We start from the raw sequence: 21,097 nt of genomic DNA on the forward strand, positions 1-21,097 counted from the left end.
TCTCTTTTGCAGAAATTGACAGACTGGTCCAAAAATTTATGTGGAAATGCAAGGGACCCAGAAGAGCCAGAATAATCTTAACAAAGAAGAACAAAGTTAGAGGGCTCACATTTCCTGATTTCAAAACTTAACTACAAAGCTACAGTCATCAAATTGTGTATTCCTGATATAGGGTAGACAGATAGATCAATGGAATAGAAAGTCATCAAATTGTGTATTCCTGATATAGGGTAGACGGATAGATCAATGGAATAGAAATGAGTCCTGGAAACCATCATTCTCAGCAAACTGACACAAGAACAGAAAATCAAACACTGCATCTTCTCACTTATAGGCGGGTGTTGAACAATGAGAACACATGGACACAGGGAGGGGAGCATCACACACTGGGGTCTGTCGGGGGGAAATAGGGGAGGGACAGCGGGGGGTGGGGAGTTGGGGAGAGAGAGCATGGGGAGAAATGCTAGATATAGGTGATGGGGAGGAAGGCAGCAAATCACACTGCCATGTGTGTACCTATGCAACAATCTTACATGTTCTTCACATGTACCCCCAAACCTAAAATGCAATTAAAGAAAAAAAAAAGAAATGAGAGTCCAGATATAAACCCATATATTTATATTCAATTGCGCAACAAGGGTATTAAGAGAGTTCCGTGGGGAAAGAACAGTCTTCAACAAATGGTACTGGGACAATTGGATACCCCTTGCAAAAGAATAAGTTTGAATCCCTTTCTCATACCATATACAAAAATGAACTCAAACTAGATTAAATACCTAGATGTAAGAGTTAAAACTGTGAAACTCTTAGGAAAAAACATAGGTGTAAATCTTAGTGATTTTGAGGTTAGGCAGTGGTTTCTTAGATGTGATACCAAAGGCAGAAGCAAGAAAAGAAAAAATAGATAAATTGGACTGAAAGAAAAAAATTATTTGCCAGTTATATATCTGATAAGGGACTATTATCTAAAATATACAAGAAACTCTTACAACTTAACAATAAAAAAGAACCCCAATTTAAAAATGGGGAAAGGATTTGAGTAGACATTTCTCCAAATAAGGTGTACAAATGATCAACAAGCATCTGAAAAGATGTTCAACATCTTTTCATTAAGAGAAATGCAAATCAAAACAAAGAAACATCACAGCTGTTACGATGACTGTGATTTTAAAAAAAAGATGCACAATAACAAGTATTGGTGAGAATGGGGAGATGTTAAAACCCTTCAGACATTGCTGGTGGGAATGTGAAATGGTGCAACTGCTTTGAAAAAACAGTTTGGCAATTTTTTCTTCGAAGAGTTAAACACAGAGTTATCATAGACCCAAAAATTCTACCCCTAGGTTTGTACCCAAGAGAAATGAAAACATACGTCCACACAGAACTTGTACATGAATGTAGCAGCATTATTCATGATAGCACCAAAGTAGAAAGAACTCATAGTCTGTTAATTAGTTGTTAAACAAAATGTTGTATATCCATACAATGGAATATTATTCATAATTTATTCAACTAAAGAATGAAGTATTAATAGATGAATGAACCTTGAAAACATTATGCTAATGCTAATTGAAAGAAGCCAGACACAAAAAGCTACATATTGTATGATTCCATTTTTATGAAATGCCCAGAATAGACAAATCCATGAAGACAAAAAGTAGATTAGTGGTTTGCCAGGGTTGAGGGGAGGGGGAAATGGGAAGTATCTGCTTAATGGATACAAGTTTTCTTTTGGTGGGGGGGGGGGTCCTTAAAATATTCTGGAATTAGATAGTAGTGATAGTTGCACAACTTTGTGTACATACTAAAAACCAATGAATTGTATTATTTAAAGGGATAAATTTTATGGTATATTAATTATTTCAATTTTTTAGAAAAACATAAAGGATACATTTTTATTTTTTTTCTGGAATCATTGCTGGTGTCAGTGGTGTCAGTTTCTTTTCTTTCTCTCTCTCTCTCTTTTTTTTGAGAGACAGAGTCTTGCTCTGTTGCCCAGGCTGGAGTGTAACGGCGTGATCTCGGCTCACTGCAACCTCCCCCTCCCAGGTTCAAGCGGTTCTCCTGCCTTAACCTCTTGAGTAGCTGGGATTACTAGTTAAAGTTAGCCATGGTGCCACCACACCTAGCTAATTTTTTTTTTGTGATTTTAGTAGAGATAGGGTTTCACCATGTTGGTCAGGCTGGTCTCAAACTCCTGACCTCATGATCTGGCAGGCTCGGCCTCCTAAAGTGCTGAGATTACAGACATGAGCCACTGCACCCAGCTTTTTTTTTTTTTTTTTTTAATCTTGCATGTGGCATTTGATGCTGGTGTGTTTCTTTTGATTTTTAAAGAGGGTGAAATAGGGGATAATATTTTGCTCTAATAATAGTCTTCGTAAATGTATTATTATGAAAGTGGCTAAGTGTTCTTGCTGTTAAATTCTCATTTTTCTGTTTATTGAATATAGTGTTTTTAGGGAATCAACCCTGTTATTTTTTTGAGCATGGTTTTATTTTGGGGGATGGGGTGGGCACTGGTTTCTGTTTTCTTTTTCTAGGTACCTTTTCCTTATTAAGCATGTAGATTCAAGAGTCGAATGTGTGGGTTCCCATCCCCACCCCATTTATTTATTAACCGTGTGTCTTCGGACATGTTATTTAGTGTTTCTATGCTTCAGTTTCTTCATTTGTAAAATGGGAAAAGTATTAATTCCTTATCTCTTGGTGGGGGGGTTGTTTGGGTTAAGAAGATAATGTCTAAAATGCTTAAGTAAGAGCTCAGTAAAGTTGATTTTGATAGCATGGGCTTTAGATAAAATTTTTAAAAAATGCCATGTCCGTGGTGATTTGTACATTGCAATTATTCCTGGTGTCTTATTTTGAGATGGTGATTTGAAGTATCGAATGTGTGGAACTTTAATTTTCATGTTTTATTTTATTGTGTACTAAATAACATACACCAAATTTTTTTTCTGTTATTATTCAGTTCTTTGGTGCAAAAAACAGCACCTTTTCTTTATAATACTGACCATTCAATAGACTTCATTTGCGTTTTATTTGATGTAGGAAAAAAATCTAGATGACAAAGCATATCGTAACATCAAGGAACTGGAAAATTATGCTGAAAACACACAGTGCTCTCTTCTTTACTTAACACTAGAAATATTGGGTAAGTTGTTTTTTCTGTTTCATACTTCTTTTTTCCAGTAAAATACCTTTGAGATTTCACTTTTTCATAATTTGGTAAGCTAACCAGTTTAGCACTAAAGTCTTCCTTTGTACTATCTAAAGGAACAGGTTTTTTTTTTGTTTTTTGTTGTTGTTGTTGTTGTTGTTGTTGTTAGCAAGACGAGGGAATTTATATCTCTTTCTTTGTAATGCAGAGTAATCCAAGACTCAGGCTCTCATACAGCTACTTTAGCTACCTCATGGGAATGCTGAAATTAATAATCGGGTAATTGCAGGTGACTTTACTTTTTTACTGTAGCATCTCCTGCTATTTGGAAGGCCTATAACCTGACTCTTCCTTTCCTGTTAATAACACTTCCCCATGGAAAAAGAAAAGTAGAAGTAAAACTGCATTTTTAAAAGTTTTTGAGATTTTTCTTTCTCTGCTCCTTTAAAAACAAAATTTGGATGGCAGGATTTCTCCTCTGACTTTGTTGCCAGTTAGTGAGGTCTTATTGAAATGAGGAAATTATTTGGGCCAAGGACAATATCATCTCATTTGAAGAAGGTAATATATGTCTTTATACCTCCCTCAAAGAATAATACAAGTCCCCATTGCATTTCCAAGGCCTGTTCTGGCCTGCAGCTCTGGTGACATGTTTGCCATCACAGTGAAAGGACGGAGCAAAGAGCAGAATGTTTGTTAAGCATATTCTTAAAATGAGGTCATATGGAAATTGCACAGAGAAGAAACAGAAGACTTGTAAAGTTTTTCCATGAGAGCTGATTAAAATTCTAAATGTGTTCTTGCTGTGCTGTAGTCTGAGGAAAACTCTTATTTAAAGTTGAGATTGAGATTGAGATACCTGCTAGTGGTAAATGGTCAGCTTGTTTTTGTGCCCAGTTTTTCACCCATAAATCCTGTTTTTCAGATATAAAACATAGGATAAACATCTAGTTTTACATGTTTAGGTGATTTCTCTATGCCATTTCTATTGATTTATTATGCACTTAAATAGAGAAGCCCTGTATAATTTCTGAAATCATAGGTATAAAGGATCTTCATGCAGATCATGCTGCAAGTCATATTGGAAAAGCACAAGGCATTGTCACTTGCTTGAGAGCAACGCCATATCATGTGAGCAGAAGAAAGGTGTTCCTTCCCATGGATATTTGTATGCTGGTAAGGCTGTAATTTGCACCTTCGAATAATTTTACCTCAGGAATATGGGGAAGGAAGTCATCTCTTGCTTTGTTGCTTAGTCTATTCAAGTAATTGCTTTGAAAGGAATGCTTATTGTTTACTGAAAATGGTCTTCCTCTTTTTATCCCAGAGTTATCAAATCAGAATTGTGTCCATTAGGCATTTTAGATCTCTGGAGGAGCTATGAGTAGGAAGGTCCAGAGAACCTCATTTGGTATAGATTCATGTTGATGCCATGCTCCCTTCCAAGCAATTGCAGTAATTATTCCTAGTGTTCACCTTAGCCTGTTCTTTATTTTATTCTATTGGAAGTAATCCATTTTAAGTATCTGTTTATGAGAACTTTGTTTTCTTTTCCTTTTTTTTTTTTTGAGATGGAGTCTCACTCTGTCACCCAGGCTGGAGTGCAGTGTCTCGATCTCGGCTCACTGCAACCTCCACTTCCCAGGTTCAGGCTATTCTACTGCCTCAGCCTCCTGAGTAGCTGGGACTCCAGGCTCATGCCACCTTGCCTGATTAATTTTTTTATTTTTAGTAGAGACGGGGTTTCACTCTTTAGCCAGGATGGTCTCAATCTCCTGACCTTGTGATCCACCCACCTCAGCCTCCCAAAGTGCTAGGAGTACAGGCATGAGCCACAGCACCTGGCAAGAACTTTGTTTTTGATATGAGATTCATTATTATCTGTTCTTTCAAACTTTTTGTATGTTTGTTTTCTTGCTTGTATATTTTCATTCTACCTATAACTTGTTAATTAACATCTTGTTGTAGCCAGGTTTGGTGACTCATGCCTGTAATCCCAGCACTTTGTGAGGGTCACTTGAGCCCAGGAGGTTGAGACCAGCCTGGGCAATATGGCGAAACCCCATCTCTACAAAAAATACAAAAATTAGCTGGGTTTGTTGGTGCACACCTATAGTCCCAGCTACTTGGGAAGCCAAGGTGGGAGGATCCCTTGAGCCTGGGAAGTTGGACTATAATGAGCCATGATTGTTCCACTGTACCCCAGCCTGGGTGACAGAGTGAGACCCTGTCTCAAAAAACGAAAAATCTTATTGCATGTTCCAGGTGTCTCTCTCATTCTCGTTTTCTCTCTCTACACACATGCACACACACATGCATACACACATACACATTTTAAAAGACAAAATAGGCATTAAACTGTACATACTCTTCTGTCAGTTATTTTCTTGTGCTAAGTTAGTTTTAATTGTGCTTTTAGATTCCTAATATAATGTATATTTCCCTACACAGCATGATGTTTCACAAGAGGACTTTCTACGGAGGAACCAAGATAAAAATGTGAGAGATGTAATATATGACATTGCCAGTCAGGCACACTTGCACCTAAAACATGTAAGTAGGCTTTTTTTTGCCAAATCATTTAGGGAATAATCATTTCTAGATATGGCTATTCTTAGAACATGGTTATGATATTCCCAATTTGGCAGTCTTTTATTCCATTTTTCATTGATTTCCCAGTAGATTTATCTGAGTCTGTTGAAAACTTTTCTCACCTAAAAAAGTTCCTCCCCACACCTCATAGCACGTGAATGCATCCTTTACTGAGTTAATCAAGTCTGTGCTTTCTCATGTGGCTCCTCTGTGCTCCATCCGCTTCTCTCTCGGAAGATAGGGTGTCTTTCCACCTTCCAAGGCCAATGCCTCTCCTCCCCTTCCCAGGGGCTGCATCCTCAGAAACCCCCAGCTGGTGTTTTCAGTTTGCTTCTCTGACATCTGTGCTCTTTTGTCTTCTGGTTTGTTGGTGCTGCCTTCTGAATTTACAGGCAGCCTGTGAATCCTTCTGTTGGTACTTTTCTCTCCTTCCTTCCCAGTGGGAAGGAAGTGTTCTGTGTTCACTGTTACCTCAGGCCCTTACCACCTTGGCAGTGCTCATCATGCTATGATTTGGCTTGTATCCTGCCCACTCTTAATAAACAATCACTAGTAAATACTCTCCTTATTACCAGATTTAATGGTCATTTACAACTCGTTTTCATGTACTCTTCTTCTTTTTTGAGATGGAGTCTTGCTCTGTCGCCTAGGCTGGAGTGCAGTGGTGTGATCTTAGCTCACTGCAACCTCTGTCTCCTGGGTTCAAGCGATTCTCCTTCCTCAGCCTGCTGAGTAGCTGGGACTACAGGTGAAAGCCACCATGCCAGCTAATTTTTTTGCATTTTTAGTAGAGATGGGGTTTCACCATGTTAGCTAGGTTGGTCTTTTTTGACAGCATAGACACCTTTCTCTCTGTGTCACTTTCTGACTTTTCTTCCATTGATTCTCTGACGTGACTCCTGAACTAACTCCTGATTTCTCCTGCCTGTCACTTTAGTTGTTCTCTAAGAGTTAGTTCTTCATCTCTTGAACTTTTCCAAGACTTTTGTTTGGAATTTGACATTGTTGACTATACTTATCTTTCTTGAAATTGTCTGTCATTCATCTCCATGGTGTTATTCCTTTCTGGTTCTCCTTGAAGTGTTTCCTAATTTCAGCGGCTCTTGAAGACTTGGTGAAAACTTTCTATTCCTTAGGTCCCATAATGCTCATTTTTCCTAGTACTTCTTGTTACCCTTTTTTTTTAAATCTTCAATAGATTCTAAAGAGTTGGACACTTACCTGCCTACCATGAGGGTTTTGCACTTGCTGTTTTTCCTACTTTTTCCCCTCTAACCCACCTCTACTTCAGTTAGTACTCAAATATCACCATACCAGAAAAGCTTCCCTGGCCACCTTACCTAAAATAACATCTTCCTTTTCCATCACCCTCAGTCTCCTTAATTGGCTTAGCACTTTTCACCACCTGACATTAAAAGTTTCCTTATTGGCTGGGCACAGTGGCTCACATCTGTAATCCCAGCACTTTGGGAGGCCGAGGCAGGTAGATCATGAGGATAGGAGATCGAGACCATCCTGGCTAACACGGTGAAACCCCTTCTCTACTAAAAATACAAAAAATTAACCCGGCCCAGGTGGTGACATGCACCTGTAGTCTCAGCTACTTGGGAGGCTGAGGCAGGAGAATCACTTAACCTGGGAGGCGGAGGTTTCAGTGAGCTGAGATTGCGCCACTGCACTGCAGCCTGGGTGACAGAGTGAGACTCCATCTCAATAAAAAAAAAGTTTGCTTATTGCTTCCCCACTTCATTGGAATGTAAGTGACTTTGTTTGATTCTGTGCTATACTCTTCAGCATCTAAAGTACCTGATTACATTGTAATCACTCAGTAAATATTAAATACATAAGTAATCAGAGTGTAAGCTCTTTGAGGGCAAAGTCTCTATCTTCAGCTTTTTAAAATTTCCTGAATATCTAACAGTTCTCTTCCCTGACAGAGATATAGATAAAATACATGGAACTTTAGATGAGAAATTACTTAGGACTAACTAGCAGAGTTTTGGGTAAGATCTGAGCACACTACAGAATCATGAGAGGCAGGAAAGCCTTGGGCTTGCGTGGAACCTGAGCAATCCCAGTCAAAGGACACGTAAGGCACCTGAGAAATACAGATTCCCAGGCCTCACTCCTTGGAGATTGGGGCAGTAAACCTGGGATGGGGCCAGTAATTCAAATTTCCAAATAATTTTAAACAGCCATGTTTGAACACCACTGGTGTATAGGTAATGTGGTCCTGGAAGATAGGTTTGGAATGTGGATTAAAGAAAGATTATGGAGTTGTAGAGGCTTTTGAGAGGCATTATTGTGGATGAGAGTGCAAACTCTGGAACCAGAAGCTTGACTTGAAATCCTAATTCTGCCATTTACTAATCATGTAATCTTACCCTCTCTGTGATTCAGTTTCTTCATCTGTAGTAGAGGATCATTTTAGCACCTAGCTTAAATGATCTAACTTATTTGGATAAATGAGTTAACATATATCAAGAGTTTATAATGTAGTGCAGCATATTGTAAGTGAAATATGTTAATTTTCATCATCATCATCATCAAATAAAACAGTGATATTAGTGTTGCAGAGTAGGAAACCCTGCTAGTAGTGTTTGAGACAAGAGAGTTTAGAGGTTGGGTGATCAGTTAGGAGACTTAGGAGAGGGAGAAAGAGTGTCTGATTTCGAGACAATAGATGTTTATGTATGTGTATGTATGTTTATATATGTGTATACACACATGCACACAAATAACTGAAGTAGCATTAACTAGGCTTGATAACTAATTGGATTGTGGCAAGATCAGATGGAGGGAAAGTTGAAGGCTGCATGAGGAATTCAAGTATGGCACTTTGATGGTGCCATTCAAAAGCTACAGTAATACCAGAAACAAACTAATGGTATGTTTGGTGTGGCTCATTAGACTTTGGACCAGCTGCTGAACGTAATTGAATTTGAGGGTATTAGAGGACATTTAGGGAGATGGGCTATTGAAGAATGCAGGACTGTGACTTTTAAAGGAAGTCAGGACTAAAGATGATATATTTGGGAGTTATCCACATAAAAGGCTTGTAATTGAAGCTCTAAGTTTGGATGGGGTTGCTGAAGGAGAATGTACAGAGGGCCAGGGGCAGAACCCTGAGGCCCACCTCCATTTACAAGGTAAAAGGAGAAAGGGACATTTATTAGGAAGAAGGAGAAGGAAAGAATCTTCATAGAAATAAAACTGAGAGCCAGTTTCTTGAAAATCAAGGGAGGAGAAGATTTAAGAAAGAGGAATATCAGAGTTTTACATGCTACAGAAAAGTGAAGAGAAAAGATAGCTGTGGTGATTAGTAAATCATGGATGATTATAAAGTAATTTTAGTAGATGGTTGGAGTCAAACTGGAATGTAATGAGTTAAGAAGTGAGTCAGGAAGTAGAGGGCTCTTCCGGGTGTTACGGACAATATAAATGAAGACATGGAGACAAGAGTGGGCTTGGCAAACACAGGATGATGGATATCAGCCTGAGAGACCAGGTGTTCGTAGCCCAGAGTGGTAGGGAGTTAGGTTTGATGGACAAGATTAGAGTCAAGATATGGAGGCCTTTGAATTCCAGGATGAATCGTTGAAACTTGACCAATCAGGGAATTAAAGAAGGTAAAAATGAAATGATGATGTAAGGACATTAATTTGTCTGGCTGTGTGGAACGAATTAATGGTCAGGGAACACAGGCAGGAAGATGACCTAGGAGGATCTTAGTCATTTAAACAGGAGATCATGTCAGCGTAAGCTAGGGGTGCACGAGACTTGGTAATGCAAATATTTCTTTGTTTTCCCCTTACCACAGGGCTGGGGAGTCAAAGTTATTATGAGATATTGTAAGGTAGCTGGCAGACGCTAAAGCCAATTTGTAAGAAAGGTTGGAATCTTTTAATAGAGTAGTTACTTTTTCCCAAGTCCTTTAGACTTAGAAAACTAATCTGAATCTGTGGGAGACGAGCTGTTTTCTTGCATTTGAGAGAGGCCCTATCAGTATTGTTAAACTGCTGGTGTTGCTTTCAGAGGGAGAGTGTTTATTTGCTTAATTTTAAACCAGCTTCCTTTTCTCTTTCTTTTTAGGCTAGGTCCTTTCACAAAAGTGTTCCTGTGAAAGCGTTTCCTGCTTTTCTTCAAACGGTAAGTAGATTAACAGAGAAGGCTGTATAATTAGTGAAACTGATGTGTATGATCTGTTTTTATATTTTATAAAGTTCCCAATGTATTTCTTCAGTTTGGAGCCTTTGTTTTTGTTTCCCTCCCTCGTGGTAGCTTTCATTAGTTACTGATGCTTTTGCTGAGGGTCATTTCTGTATTTCTCAGAGGCAGGTGAGCTAAGATTTTAGCACTGACTTTGCAGCCAGATTGCATTGGCTTGAATCTGTTTTGCCCCTTACTAACAATGGGACCTTAAGTTCTTTTGTTTTTTTTCAGTATAAAAGTTTACTTACCTGTGTTTTCTTTGGGGTGTTTAATGCATATTTTCTGATGAGATTCATGGAGAGGTTGGGTATCCCTTATCCAAAATGCGTGGGACCAGAGTGTTTCATATTTCAGATATTTTTTGGATTTTGGAATATTTGCATCTACATAATAAAGCATCTTGGGGACAGGACCCAAATTTAAACACATACTTCTTTTCTTTTTCATATGTACCTTATACACATAGCCTAAAAATAATTTTATGCAATATATATATATATTTTTTGTTATTGTATTTGGGCTCTGAGGTACATGTACATGTCCTGCATCCTGCAGGATTGTTACATGTGCACGTCCTGCATTCTGCAGGATTGTTGCATAGGTATATACATGCCATGGTGGTTTGCTGTCTCCATTCCCCGCCACAACCCGTTGCCTACATCAGGCATTTCTCCCAGTGTTATCCCTCCCCATTCTCCCCACCACTGCCCCACCTTAAGTTCTTAATCACCACATTCCTCAGTTTACTCATAGGTGAAATGGGAATAATAGGAGAAACTACCTTGTAGGGTTGTTAGGCTGCTTATAGCTATGTAAGTATTACTATTCTGTTCACTTTTGTCTTCATTGTGACCTGACCATACTGTAGCACTGGTTCCAGAACAGTGGTTCATAGCCCACTGCTAAGCTGGTTGCAGGGGGCTAACCTGGAAAACTTTTTTTAAATATAAATTCCTGGAGTCTTCTTACTAAGTAAGACTTTTGGGATTGAGGAGGAGGAGAACAGCTCCTAGGAGAATCTGTGATTTTAAAAAGTTCCACAGGTGATTCTGATGTATAGACAGGTTTGGGAACTGTTGTTCTAAAACATATAGAGAAATCATAATTGCTACCAAATACTTAGCACCTTTTATGAGACAGGCCTTGGGTTAGGTCATTCCATCATTATTCCTAGTCTTCCTATCAAAAATATGGTTACTTCATTTTATAGATAGAAACCAAGGTTCAAAGATTTGAAATCTTTGAAAAGTGTGAACTTACGCATTTTCTGTAATACCAAATGTATCTTCTACCTTTTTCTATTGAGAGATTAATTTCGATCACTTCACATCTTCTATCTTAGTTTCAGGTCTGTGTGTTTGAAATAATTTTGTTTCTTTATTGGGTTTGCTAATTATATAAGTAGTCCGTTAATATTTTAAATGTTCATAGTGTAACAGAATGCAAAGGAAGAAATTAGAGCTCTCACAATTCCATCCTATCTAGAGATAATATCTGCTCATCTTTCTGAACCTTTCATATTCATATAACCATGCATGTATTTTGTGTATGTCAGCACATTATTCTGTGTCATCCTGTTTAGTGGTTATTTGATGGATATGCCATCAGCTGTTTAACATTTTAAGTAAGCTTCATGAAGGTTAAGGACTTTGTTTATTAACTTCTGTGAAAAAGGTTGTTCTCAATCCTGGCTACCTATTAGAATCACTTGGAGAGCCTTAAAAAAATCTAAACCATGCTTGGCCACCCCGCCCCAGACCAATTAAATTGGCGGACCCAGGCGTTGATACTTTTTAAAAGTTTTCCCTTTACTTTTTTTTGAGGGAGGAGACAGAGTCTCACTTCATCGCCCAGGCTAGAGTGCAGTGGTATGATCTTGGCTCACTGCAGCCTCTGCCTCCCAGGTTCAAGTGATTCTCCTGCCTCAGCCTCCCAAGTAGCTGGGATTACAGATTTGCACCACCACACCCGGCTGATTTTTTTGTATTTTTAGCAGAGACAGTTTCACCATGTTGGCCAGGCTGGTCTTGAACTCCTGGCCTCAAGTGATCACCCACCTTGGCCTCCCAAAGTGCTAGGATTACAGGTGTGAGCCACGGTGCCTGGCCTTTTTTTTTTTTTTTTTTAAGACAAAATTTCACTCTGTTGCCCAGGTTGGAGTGCAGTGGTGGAGTCATGGCTCACTGCAGTCTCAACCTCCTGAGGTCAAGTGATCCTCCCTCATCCTCCCAAATAGTTGGGAGTGCAGGTGTGTACCACCACACCTAGCTAATTAGGAATTCTTTTTGGAAGAGGTGGAATCTCACTATGTTATCCAGGCTGATCTTGAACTCCTGGACTCAAGCAGTCTTCCAACCGTGGCTTCTCAGAGTGTTGGGATTACAGGCATAAGACACTGTGCCCAGCCTCCTTTAGTTTTAACTGTGAAGTGCGTCTAGGCCTAAAAACCACTATCATAGACCAGTGGTTCCCAAAATGTGGTCCCTGGATCAGCAACATCCTCCTCACTGGGGAACTTGTTAGAAATGCAGATCTTGGGCTCCACCACAGACCTGCTGAATCAGAAACTCTGGGGCTGGAGCCCAGCTCTCAACATTTTATTTTTTGAGACAGAGTCTTGCTCTGTTGCTCAGGCTGGAGTGCAGTGGCATGATCTTGGCTCACTGCAGCCTCTGCCTCCCAGGTTCAAGTGATTCTCCTGCCTCAGCCTCCCAAGTAGCTGGGATTACAGGCATGTGCCACCATGCCCCACTAATTTTTTTATTTTTAGTAGAGGAGGGATTTTGCCATGTTGGCCAGGCTGGTCTCGAACGCCTGACCTCAGGTGATCTGCCCGCCTTAGCCTCCCACAGTGCTGGGATTACAGGTGTGAGCCACCACACCCAGCCCCAGCTCTCAGTTTCTATCCTGTGCCAGAGACTAGAGGGGCAACATAGCAATTGCTGAGGAACTGCTTTCGTCATATACCCTCATTCCAGCTTGGACAGGGCTTTTACTTGTTTTATATATGGGGCATCTGTTAATTATTTTGTTCAAGGAAAGGATTTGCAGTTTACAAACTCTTTGAACATTACTAGTGTAGGTATAGTATATTCTTCATAGATGAGGTTTCCAGAATTCATATTTAGAAATTTGTAATGTCTTTGAGAATTTCACCATCAATTTGTTACTCAGTTTATTTACCATTAGCTAGACTTTCTTTTGAACAAAAGACTGATGTATAAATATCCACTTGAGCTCTGTCTAATTTTGAGATCACATTTCCTCTGTATTTTAATGGAATTTTCTCCTAATCCTAAAAGCAATACATTTTCATAGTAAAGATTTGGACAGGCCGGGCGCGGTGGCTCAAGCCTGTAATCCCAGCACTTTGGGAGGCCGAGGCGGGTGGATCACGAGGTCAAGAGATCGAGACCATCCTGGTCAACATTGTGAAACCCTGTCTCTACTAATACAAAAAAATTAGCTGGGCATGGTGGCGCGTGCCTGTAATCCCAGCTACTCAGGAGGCTGAGGCAGGAGAATTGCCTGAACCCAGGAGGCGGAGGTTGCGGTGAGCCGAGATCGCGCCATTGCACTCCAGCCTGGGTAACAAGAGCGAAACTCCGTCTCAAAAAAAAAAAAAAAAAAAAAAAAAAAAGATTTGGACAATATAAGCAGTATTAGAAGAAAATAGCAATCACCCATGCTTGCTTCGGCAGCATGTATACTAAAATTGGAATGATACAGAGAAGATTAGCATGGCCCCTGCGCAAAGATGACATGCAAATTCATGAAGCATTCCATTAAAAAAAATCACCTATAATTCTAACACTCAAAAATAACTGCTAGTCATTCTGGGGTTTTTGGAAATGAATTTTTGTGTATAGTTGAAATTACACTTCACATGTTAGTGCATTGTTTATTGAGCATTTTTTTCAATCATTTAAAAAATTTAAATATAACACTTAATGGCTATATAATCTATTGTGTCTATACCTTAATTTTGTTAACTATTATAATCAGATATCATAAAGCTATTAAAATTAATATAATTCTTACAGGTGGCAAGTCGATCACAGTATATTAAGGGATAAAAAAGTAAGTTACAGAACATCAAATAGCATGAGCTCCTTTATGCAAAAAAAGGGAGCATCTGAAAGGAAGTACACTAAAATATTTTCAAAAACAAGAACATGTGAAAGAAAGTACATGGAAATATTTTCAAAGTTTTTTTCTTTTAATCTCTTTTAAAATTGTTAATACTCACTACATATTAAATAAATATATCTGTCTAGGTGTATATATTGCAATGTAGAGCATAATAAACACCCATGAACTCACCACTCAATTCAGGAACTAGCATGTCACCATTAAATTGTACTCATGTTTTTCCCATCTCATCCCCCTGCCACTGCCTTCCTCTTTCAGGTAGCTCTCCTCAATTTTATGTGTATATTTCCTTGCTTTTATTCCAAGAAGACTTTCATTTTATATATTCCTGAACAACATATTGCTAAGTTTTGTTTTTGAGCTTTATAAAAATGGATCATTTTCTATTTATGTCTTCTAGGACGTGCACACTCTTTATGTTTTTGAGATTTGGGCATATTACTGCATCTAGCTATAGTACATTCACTTCACTGCAGTATAATATTAATATTTCATTGTACAATCTATTCCTCTTTTTTTCAAAGAATTTCTGGATTGTTTCTTTTTTTTTGAGATGGGGTCTCTGTCACCCAGGCTAGAGTGCAGGCTCACTGCAAGGCTTGACCTCCCAGCCACAAGCCATCCTCCCACCTCAGCCTCCTAAGTAGCTGGGACCACAGGCGTGCACCACCACACTCAGCTAGTTGTTTTTGTGTTTTTTGTAGAGATGTTTTTTGCATTTTTTGCCATGTTGCCCAGCTTGGTATTAACTCTTAAGCTCAAGCAATCCACCTGCCTTGGTCTTCCAAAGTGTTGGGATTATAGGTGTGAGCCACCACACCTGGTCTCTGGATTGTTTCTAAGTTTCTTGCTAATCTAAAACAAGGCAGCTGGGCACATTGATGCATATATCTCCTGTCTATGTATGTACGTTTAGGGTTTTAAAAAGTAGATAATGAATTTGTTTATATTTCACTCATGTTTATAAAAGTATAGAAAAAAGTCTGGAAGAAAATATTTTTTGTTTTCTTTGTTCTCATCTGCATATTTTAAAGAATCTATAGGCATAATACCTGCATTGATCACCCAGGTTCCGTGCTGCAGAACTCTAGGAGGCGCTGTTCATGTGGACTGAAGAGGTCTGGTGACTCAGAAAAGTGGAGCACAAAACTATGTGACCTGCCTGTTTAACAAAAATCTGATTAAACTAAAATGAAAATGTATAAATTAATCAAGACAATTGAAAACCAAAAGTAAAGATAATGCACTTCATTGGTGTTTTTTATCCTGCTGCGATCCTTGTAAAAACTTTGTAAAGTTTCTTGTGGTGAGGGAAGGATGGGGTTGATAGTTATAGAGACCTGTGATAATTTTGCCTGGTTGAAAATCATGTGTTCTGGCAACAACAGGGAGACCTGTTCAACTTCTTTACAAAATAATTTTTTTAAAAAGGCGACTTGAGCTCCCCCTCATGGTACACTACATTTTGGGGGTCGGGGTGGGGATGTTTCATTTTCCCTGATTGAAACAGCCTTATTGCATTCTACTGACTCTAGTAATAAGGGCAGGCAAACATGGTTTTGCTAATCCTTTATGTCTTGATCAAAGCTTTATATATTATGAGCAGAAGAGGCTTAGTTTTTCTGGTACTAGCTCTTTGACACCCTTTTACTGGTCTAATAGAAACTTCTTAGATGTCTTTTTATTTTCTTTCTCTCTTTAAAAGTTCTCACTTAAATTCTTATTATATAGAAGACCATCTTGGAAAATAAAATAGCCTAAATACTTGCAATTATTCTTTAGTTTTTTTGTTTTTTTTTTTTTAAGATTTGATCATTTTATGATCTGATGATCACTATTCTCTTTTTTCCAGGTTTCTATAGAGGACTTTCTAAAGAAAATTCAGCGAGTGGATTTTGATATATTCCACCCATCTTTACAGCAGAAGAATTCATTACTTCCATTATATTTGTATATTCAGTCATGGAGAAAAATATATTAAAATAATTTATGGCACTGATGTTAATTCTAGTCTATTGGTTTTATAAACGTTAGGGTTCTTATTTAGGAACAACAGGAAATGACTGTTAAAGAGAAAATGAATTTATTGGATGTGATGTTCAGTGGCTCACCAAATTGATAAGAAATTGCTGTGGGACTAGGGTGCCAAGACACTGCTGAGATTCTGGCAGAGGCACCGCCACTGTCACCACCAGCCCAGACAGTGTCTGCTGTGCTGTCCCTGGAAGCTGGAGCTCCAACAGGGAATATCGGTTTAGCTGTGCTTAGGCTGTAAGCCACACTCGAGTCAGCGGGCAGGGAGAGGGAATGTCATCCTCCCTTCACCACTGGGGAAGGAAAGGGGAAAGGGCTCAGGTTATCATAGGGGCTTACATGCTGAGCAGCTACAACTCAGGTGTTCAGAACAGCTGGAAGATGCATTTAGGGGTCACAAAGAGTGAAATTAATATTTGAGGAGTATCAGTCACGTGTTGCAGGCTTTCTATCCCTAACATTTAATCTTTACAATCTTGTGTAAACATTTATCCATGATGATGACTTCTTTAAGGTCGGAGTGGCTGTCGAGAGCTAGAGCCTTAATTTGACGTTAGCTTTGGCTGATCTGGAAGCTTTTACTTTTTTGTTAATCCCACTGCTTCACTTTGTCATTCAGCATTATCATGATCATGAACAAAACTGTATTGACAAAGTTTGTATGAGTGATATTAACAGGATTGTATTGTGCATCCATTAAGGGGGTGCTACACTTTATACTGTATATTCTGTGCTCTAAATTGTATCCCAGTGGTGAGTACTGTGCTGTATACTGTCATCAGTGTTCTTGTTTGCTTTTCCTAAAAACCTACAAAATAAGGCACATTTTTATTCATTAAACCTTTAAATTGTTTGATACCAGCCTGGGCAACATCCAAAACCCCATCTCTATCAAAAATACATAAACTAGCCAGGTGTGGTAACATGCCCAGCTACTAGGAAGGCTGAGGTGGGAGGATCACTTGAGCCCAGGAGGGTGAGGCCGCAGTGAGGAGTGAGTGTACTCCATCCTGGGTGACAGCGAGACCCTGTCTCAAAACAGATGAATAATAATTAATAATATAAAACTTTTAGATTATTAAATACATACCAATTGCGAAAATCAAAATTTTTTTACATTGCTGGCCATTGGTCGATCTGACTCTGAATGAATCTCACTCTCAGGACCAGGATTATGCCACAGTTTCCTTTTTCCTGTATTTTCAGTAGTCTTGTCTCCTGACCCATTCTGCTCTGTCTCATTTAAGTATTTGGTATCAGCTCTGAATTCGTGCCTACTTAAATTGTAAGTGGCTTAAAATGTTACATTTTTGCAAATTCAAACTGAGAGCTTTTGAAGCACAAGAACACATTGTCTCAATCATCTTGATATTACCCCCACCACACACCTAGAATGCCTTCTGTTTGAGAGCAAGTAGAGATAAATATGTAATTGAATGTATGTGCAATGTGGTTGTATATGTTAGTAGACTCTTAGTTGGTACTGATTTTGAAAGTATATTCCCTTGTTTAATTCTGTGGCTCTAGAGAGCCATTCAGCTTATCTTCAAATGAAAATACAAGGAAATGGGGCTGGGCATGGTGGCTCACGCCTATAATCTCAGCACTTTGGGAGACTGAGGCAGGTGGATCACCTGAGGTCAGGAGTTCAAGACCAGCCTGGCCAACATGCTGAAACTCTGTTTCTACTTAACATACAAAAATCAGCCAGGTGTGGTGTGGCACGTGCCTATAATCCCAGCTACTCAGGAGGCTGAAGCAGGAGAATCGCTTGAACCCGGGAGGCGGAAGTTGCAGTGAGCCGAAATCACGCCACTGCTTTCTGGCCTGGGCAATAGAGTGAGACTCCATCTCAAAAAAAAAAAAGGAAAATACAAGGAAATGGGACATGTTTCCTCTTGGGATTCTGAGTGATCCAGGGTTGAAAAGTTCGTCAGAGAGTCTTTGTCAGTGAGCATTGTCTGCAGGTCTTCTCAGGTTAAGTTTGGCAGCAATCAGCTGCTAAGCTTCTTGGTTCCTTTCTAAGGGTCTTAAAAAGGAGGATTAGTGGATTCTTTACTGGCTCAGAAGCCAATTTATTATTAAGCAAATAATTTCAAAATACTTTCTAAACCATTTTAAATTTGATCCTTAGAGATCTGGATGAACTAGAGTTACCAATCTGGAGATTCAAGTGGAGTCTGTCAGTGAAATTTACTGTACTTTTAATTTCCTGGTTTAAAAGATACCCCTTAGATGATGCTGGCATTCTTTTTGATTTTCAAATCTTCTGGGTTTTTATTAGAATATTTTAAAGGAGTCAGATACATTTTCAACCCATTTTAGATGTACTTTGATATTGAATAGGTGGATAGCCGATAACAGTAAGTATAAATGACAGATTAATCTCAATGTAGGTAAAGTTGCATATCATTATGAAATAAGTTTTGAGTAGTTCTCAATTGGCAATAGTCTTTCTCTGCTCTTGTTTAAGTCTCTCCTTTTGATGAAATTGAATTCTTGAGAAATGTAACTATGGCTAACACCTATTGAACACAAACTCGAACAGGTGGTGTACTTTGCACTTATATGCTTTAACCCTCATAGTGAAGTAGGTCTTTATTTTCCAAATGATAAAACAGTCTCAGAGTTGTGAAGTTCAAGGTCATGCAGGCATTAGTACTACAGCTGGATGCCAAACCCACGTTAATTCAATGCCAAAGCCCATTAATATTATTTTTTACCATTCTTGAGATATACAATAAACTGCCAAGTTTAAAAGCTCAAAGGTACAACATTTTTTAGAAATAAGTATTGTTGCTTAAATTTCAGATATAAATTAGTTTAAAAAGGTAATTACTACATAAATTCCATCTACAAATTAGGTAAGAGAGAAATAGGCAATTGAAATAGGTATTAGATGCTGGTCACTGGGTATATATGACAGGAATGTGGGGGGATATTTAGCCGCCTTGGCAGTCAAAGAACGTTTACCAGAGCTTGGGAATGGGGTGTTGATATTTTTGTGGGGAGGTCCTGGCCTAAGAAGCAGTATGTACAAAGGCCAGGAAACAGAGTGGATGGTCTATGTCAAGACTCTTGACTTTTTGGCTTTAACTTACTTAAGTAAAAAGAACAGAATGTCCCGAGTTCTTAGGAAAGTTTGTGAATAAGAAGTGGCCACATCTCCTGATCTACTGAAACACTGAATTAAAATCAAAGACTTGCAAGTTTCTGTTTTTTCCATTTCAGCAAATCCCTAGGTACCCTTGGATATGTTTTAGCTCATATAAATTGGACTTATCTGAAGACATTGGCTTTATCGATTGCCTTGTTCAGAAAGATCCTTAGAGTTGTAAACATTATGTGGTTGGAAACAAAACAAAACAAAACATCCTACTGTTTGTTCCTACGAGGAACACAGGTCCAGAACTGGGGAGAGTGTTGGAAATGGGTCAGAAGGAGGGGAGAAGAGTTGGGGGAATGCATTAAAATAATTTTGACACTTCATTTTACCTACTTTTTTCTATGTATAGTTTTTGGGTAACTGCAAAGTTATTTCTTAAAAATTAGGACCCTTCAAATGAGAAAGATACTGGTAGAAAAGGAAGGTGAATAAATTTATGGAACAATGAATAGATAGGTAGACATGAATTTTTCTATCATATCATCAGTATATACTAGTTAAGAGTTTGTTCAACAGCAAAAAGGAGTGTTTGGCACAATAAATTATTAAAAATGTAACTCATTCTGTAGTATAAGCTGAAAAATACAAAGAGTTATTAGCTACAGGGCAGTAGTGTATTGTACAGTGATGTGAAGTACTTTTAAGAGTGTGGGCTGGGCCTGGTGGCTCATAGCTATAATCCCAGCACTTTGGAAGGCTGAGGCAGGTGGATCCCTTGAGACCAGGAGTTCAGGACCAGACTGCGCAACATGGCGAGATCCCATCTCTACAAAAAATGTAAAATTTAGCTGGACATGGTGGCAAAGACCTGTAGTTCCAGCTACCCTGGTGGCTGAGGTGGGTGGATTGTTTGAGCACAGGAGGCAGAGGTTGTAGTAAGCCAAAGCAAGATTGCACCACTGCACTGCAGTCTGGGCGACAGAGACCATCACTCAAAAAAAAAAAGGTGTCTGAATTCTAGAGGAGCCTGTGTGGGTTCAATCCCATCTCTGCCACCCTAAGAGTTGTGTAACCTCAGCAAGTTACTCCAAGCCTGTGTTGCTCCATTTGTAAAATAGGCAAAAGCCTATCGACCTCAGTGGTGGTTGAGAATAAATGAGTTTCTCCATGTAAAGTGCTTAGAATAGTGACCTACATGTAGTAAACAACACATGTTAATATTATTGTACAAAAGACACAGACCGGCAGCCTGAACCAAATTAGGCCTGCAGGCATATTTTGTTTTGCAAGCATGGCATTTGAAAAAGAATGAGAAATGGAATGTCTTAAACAGGATGTGTCTTCCAATTGGCCACAGGTCCAGGCATGAGCTATTATCTCAAACTCAGCCTGACTCAAACATTCATGTTCCTTGCTTACTCTAAACACTTGTGCTTCTGACCAGTGGTTCAGGAGAATTGGTGGATGGTGGATTAATAACAAGGGATCTGCAATTTGAGGCTGACTTCTCAAAGCACACCTGTGCTTTCTCCCAAAATGCCTGTTGTCTTTTAACTATTGTTTATACATTTCTCTCTCAATTAGCCATGTTACTAGAGTGTAAGACAATGTTTTATTTATCTTTGTATACCCAGAACCTAAAGTAGATCCTGTTGCTGCTCCAAAAATCTTTGTGGTTTGAACGAACATGCTGTAGTATAATGTGGGGTGGGGGGCTCTCAAGAAATGTAAACTGGGGTTCTGTCTGATATGTGAAGGACAAACTAGATATGAGAAAGATGGAACTGGAAGTCTGTGTAAAGCTGTGGTGTCTGGGCAACGCCTGGGCTGTTCAAGAAACG

The 21,097-nt window shown here is 38.9% G+C and overlaps 1 protein-coding gene and 1 non-coding gene across 8 annotated transcripts in view; both read left to right on the top strand.

Moving 5' to 3' along the window:
• Positions 1 to 16,115, top strand: part of NDUFAF6 (NADH:ubiquinone oxidoreductase complex assembly factor 6) — a 94,108-nt gene extending 77,993 nt beyond the window's left edge. For 4 of the 7 annotated variants that reach the window (XM_064384416.1, XM_021673510.2, XM_012467949.2 and 1 more), the window contains 5 exons: positions 3,052 to 3,154; positions 4,203 to 4,336; positions 5,612 to 5,713; positions 9,845 to 9,901; positions 15,969 to 16,115. In XM_064384416.1, the coding sequence (XP_064240486.1) occupies positions 3,052 to 3,154; positions 4,203 to 4,336; positions 5,612 to 5,713; positions 9,845 to 9,901; positions 15,969 to 16,097 (525 nt within the window). In that variant the 3' untranslated portion in view covers positions 16,098 to 16,115. Of the gene's footprint in view, positions 1 to 3,051; positions 3,155 to 4,202; positions 4,337 to 5,611; positions 5,714 to 9,844; positions 9,902 to 14,007 lie in introns of all 7 variants that reach the window. The other 3 variants (XM_012467952.2, XM_012467953.2, XM_012467951.2) reach the window with 3 other exon arrangements.
• On the top strand, positions 13,650 to 13,756 carry LOC135278124 (U6 spliceosomal RNA). Its single transcript, XR_010345682.1, has one exon. It is a non-coding gene; the product is annotated as a U6 spliceosomal RNA (small nuclear RNA).
• Positions 16,116 to 21,097: the final 4,982 nt, after the last annotated feature.

Source organism: Aotus nancymaae, unplaced genomic scaffold, assembly GCF_030222135.1.
Source record: "Aotus nancymaae isolate 86718 unplaced genomic scaffold, 86718_ANA_hifiasm-v0.15.2.pri h1tg000036l, whole genome shotgun sequence".
Taxonomy (NCBI): domain Eukaryota; kingdom Metazoa; phylum Chordata; class Mammalia; order Primates; family Aotidae; genus Aotus; species Aotus nancymaae.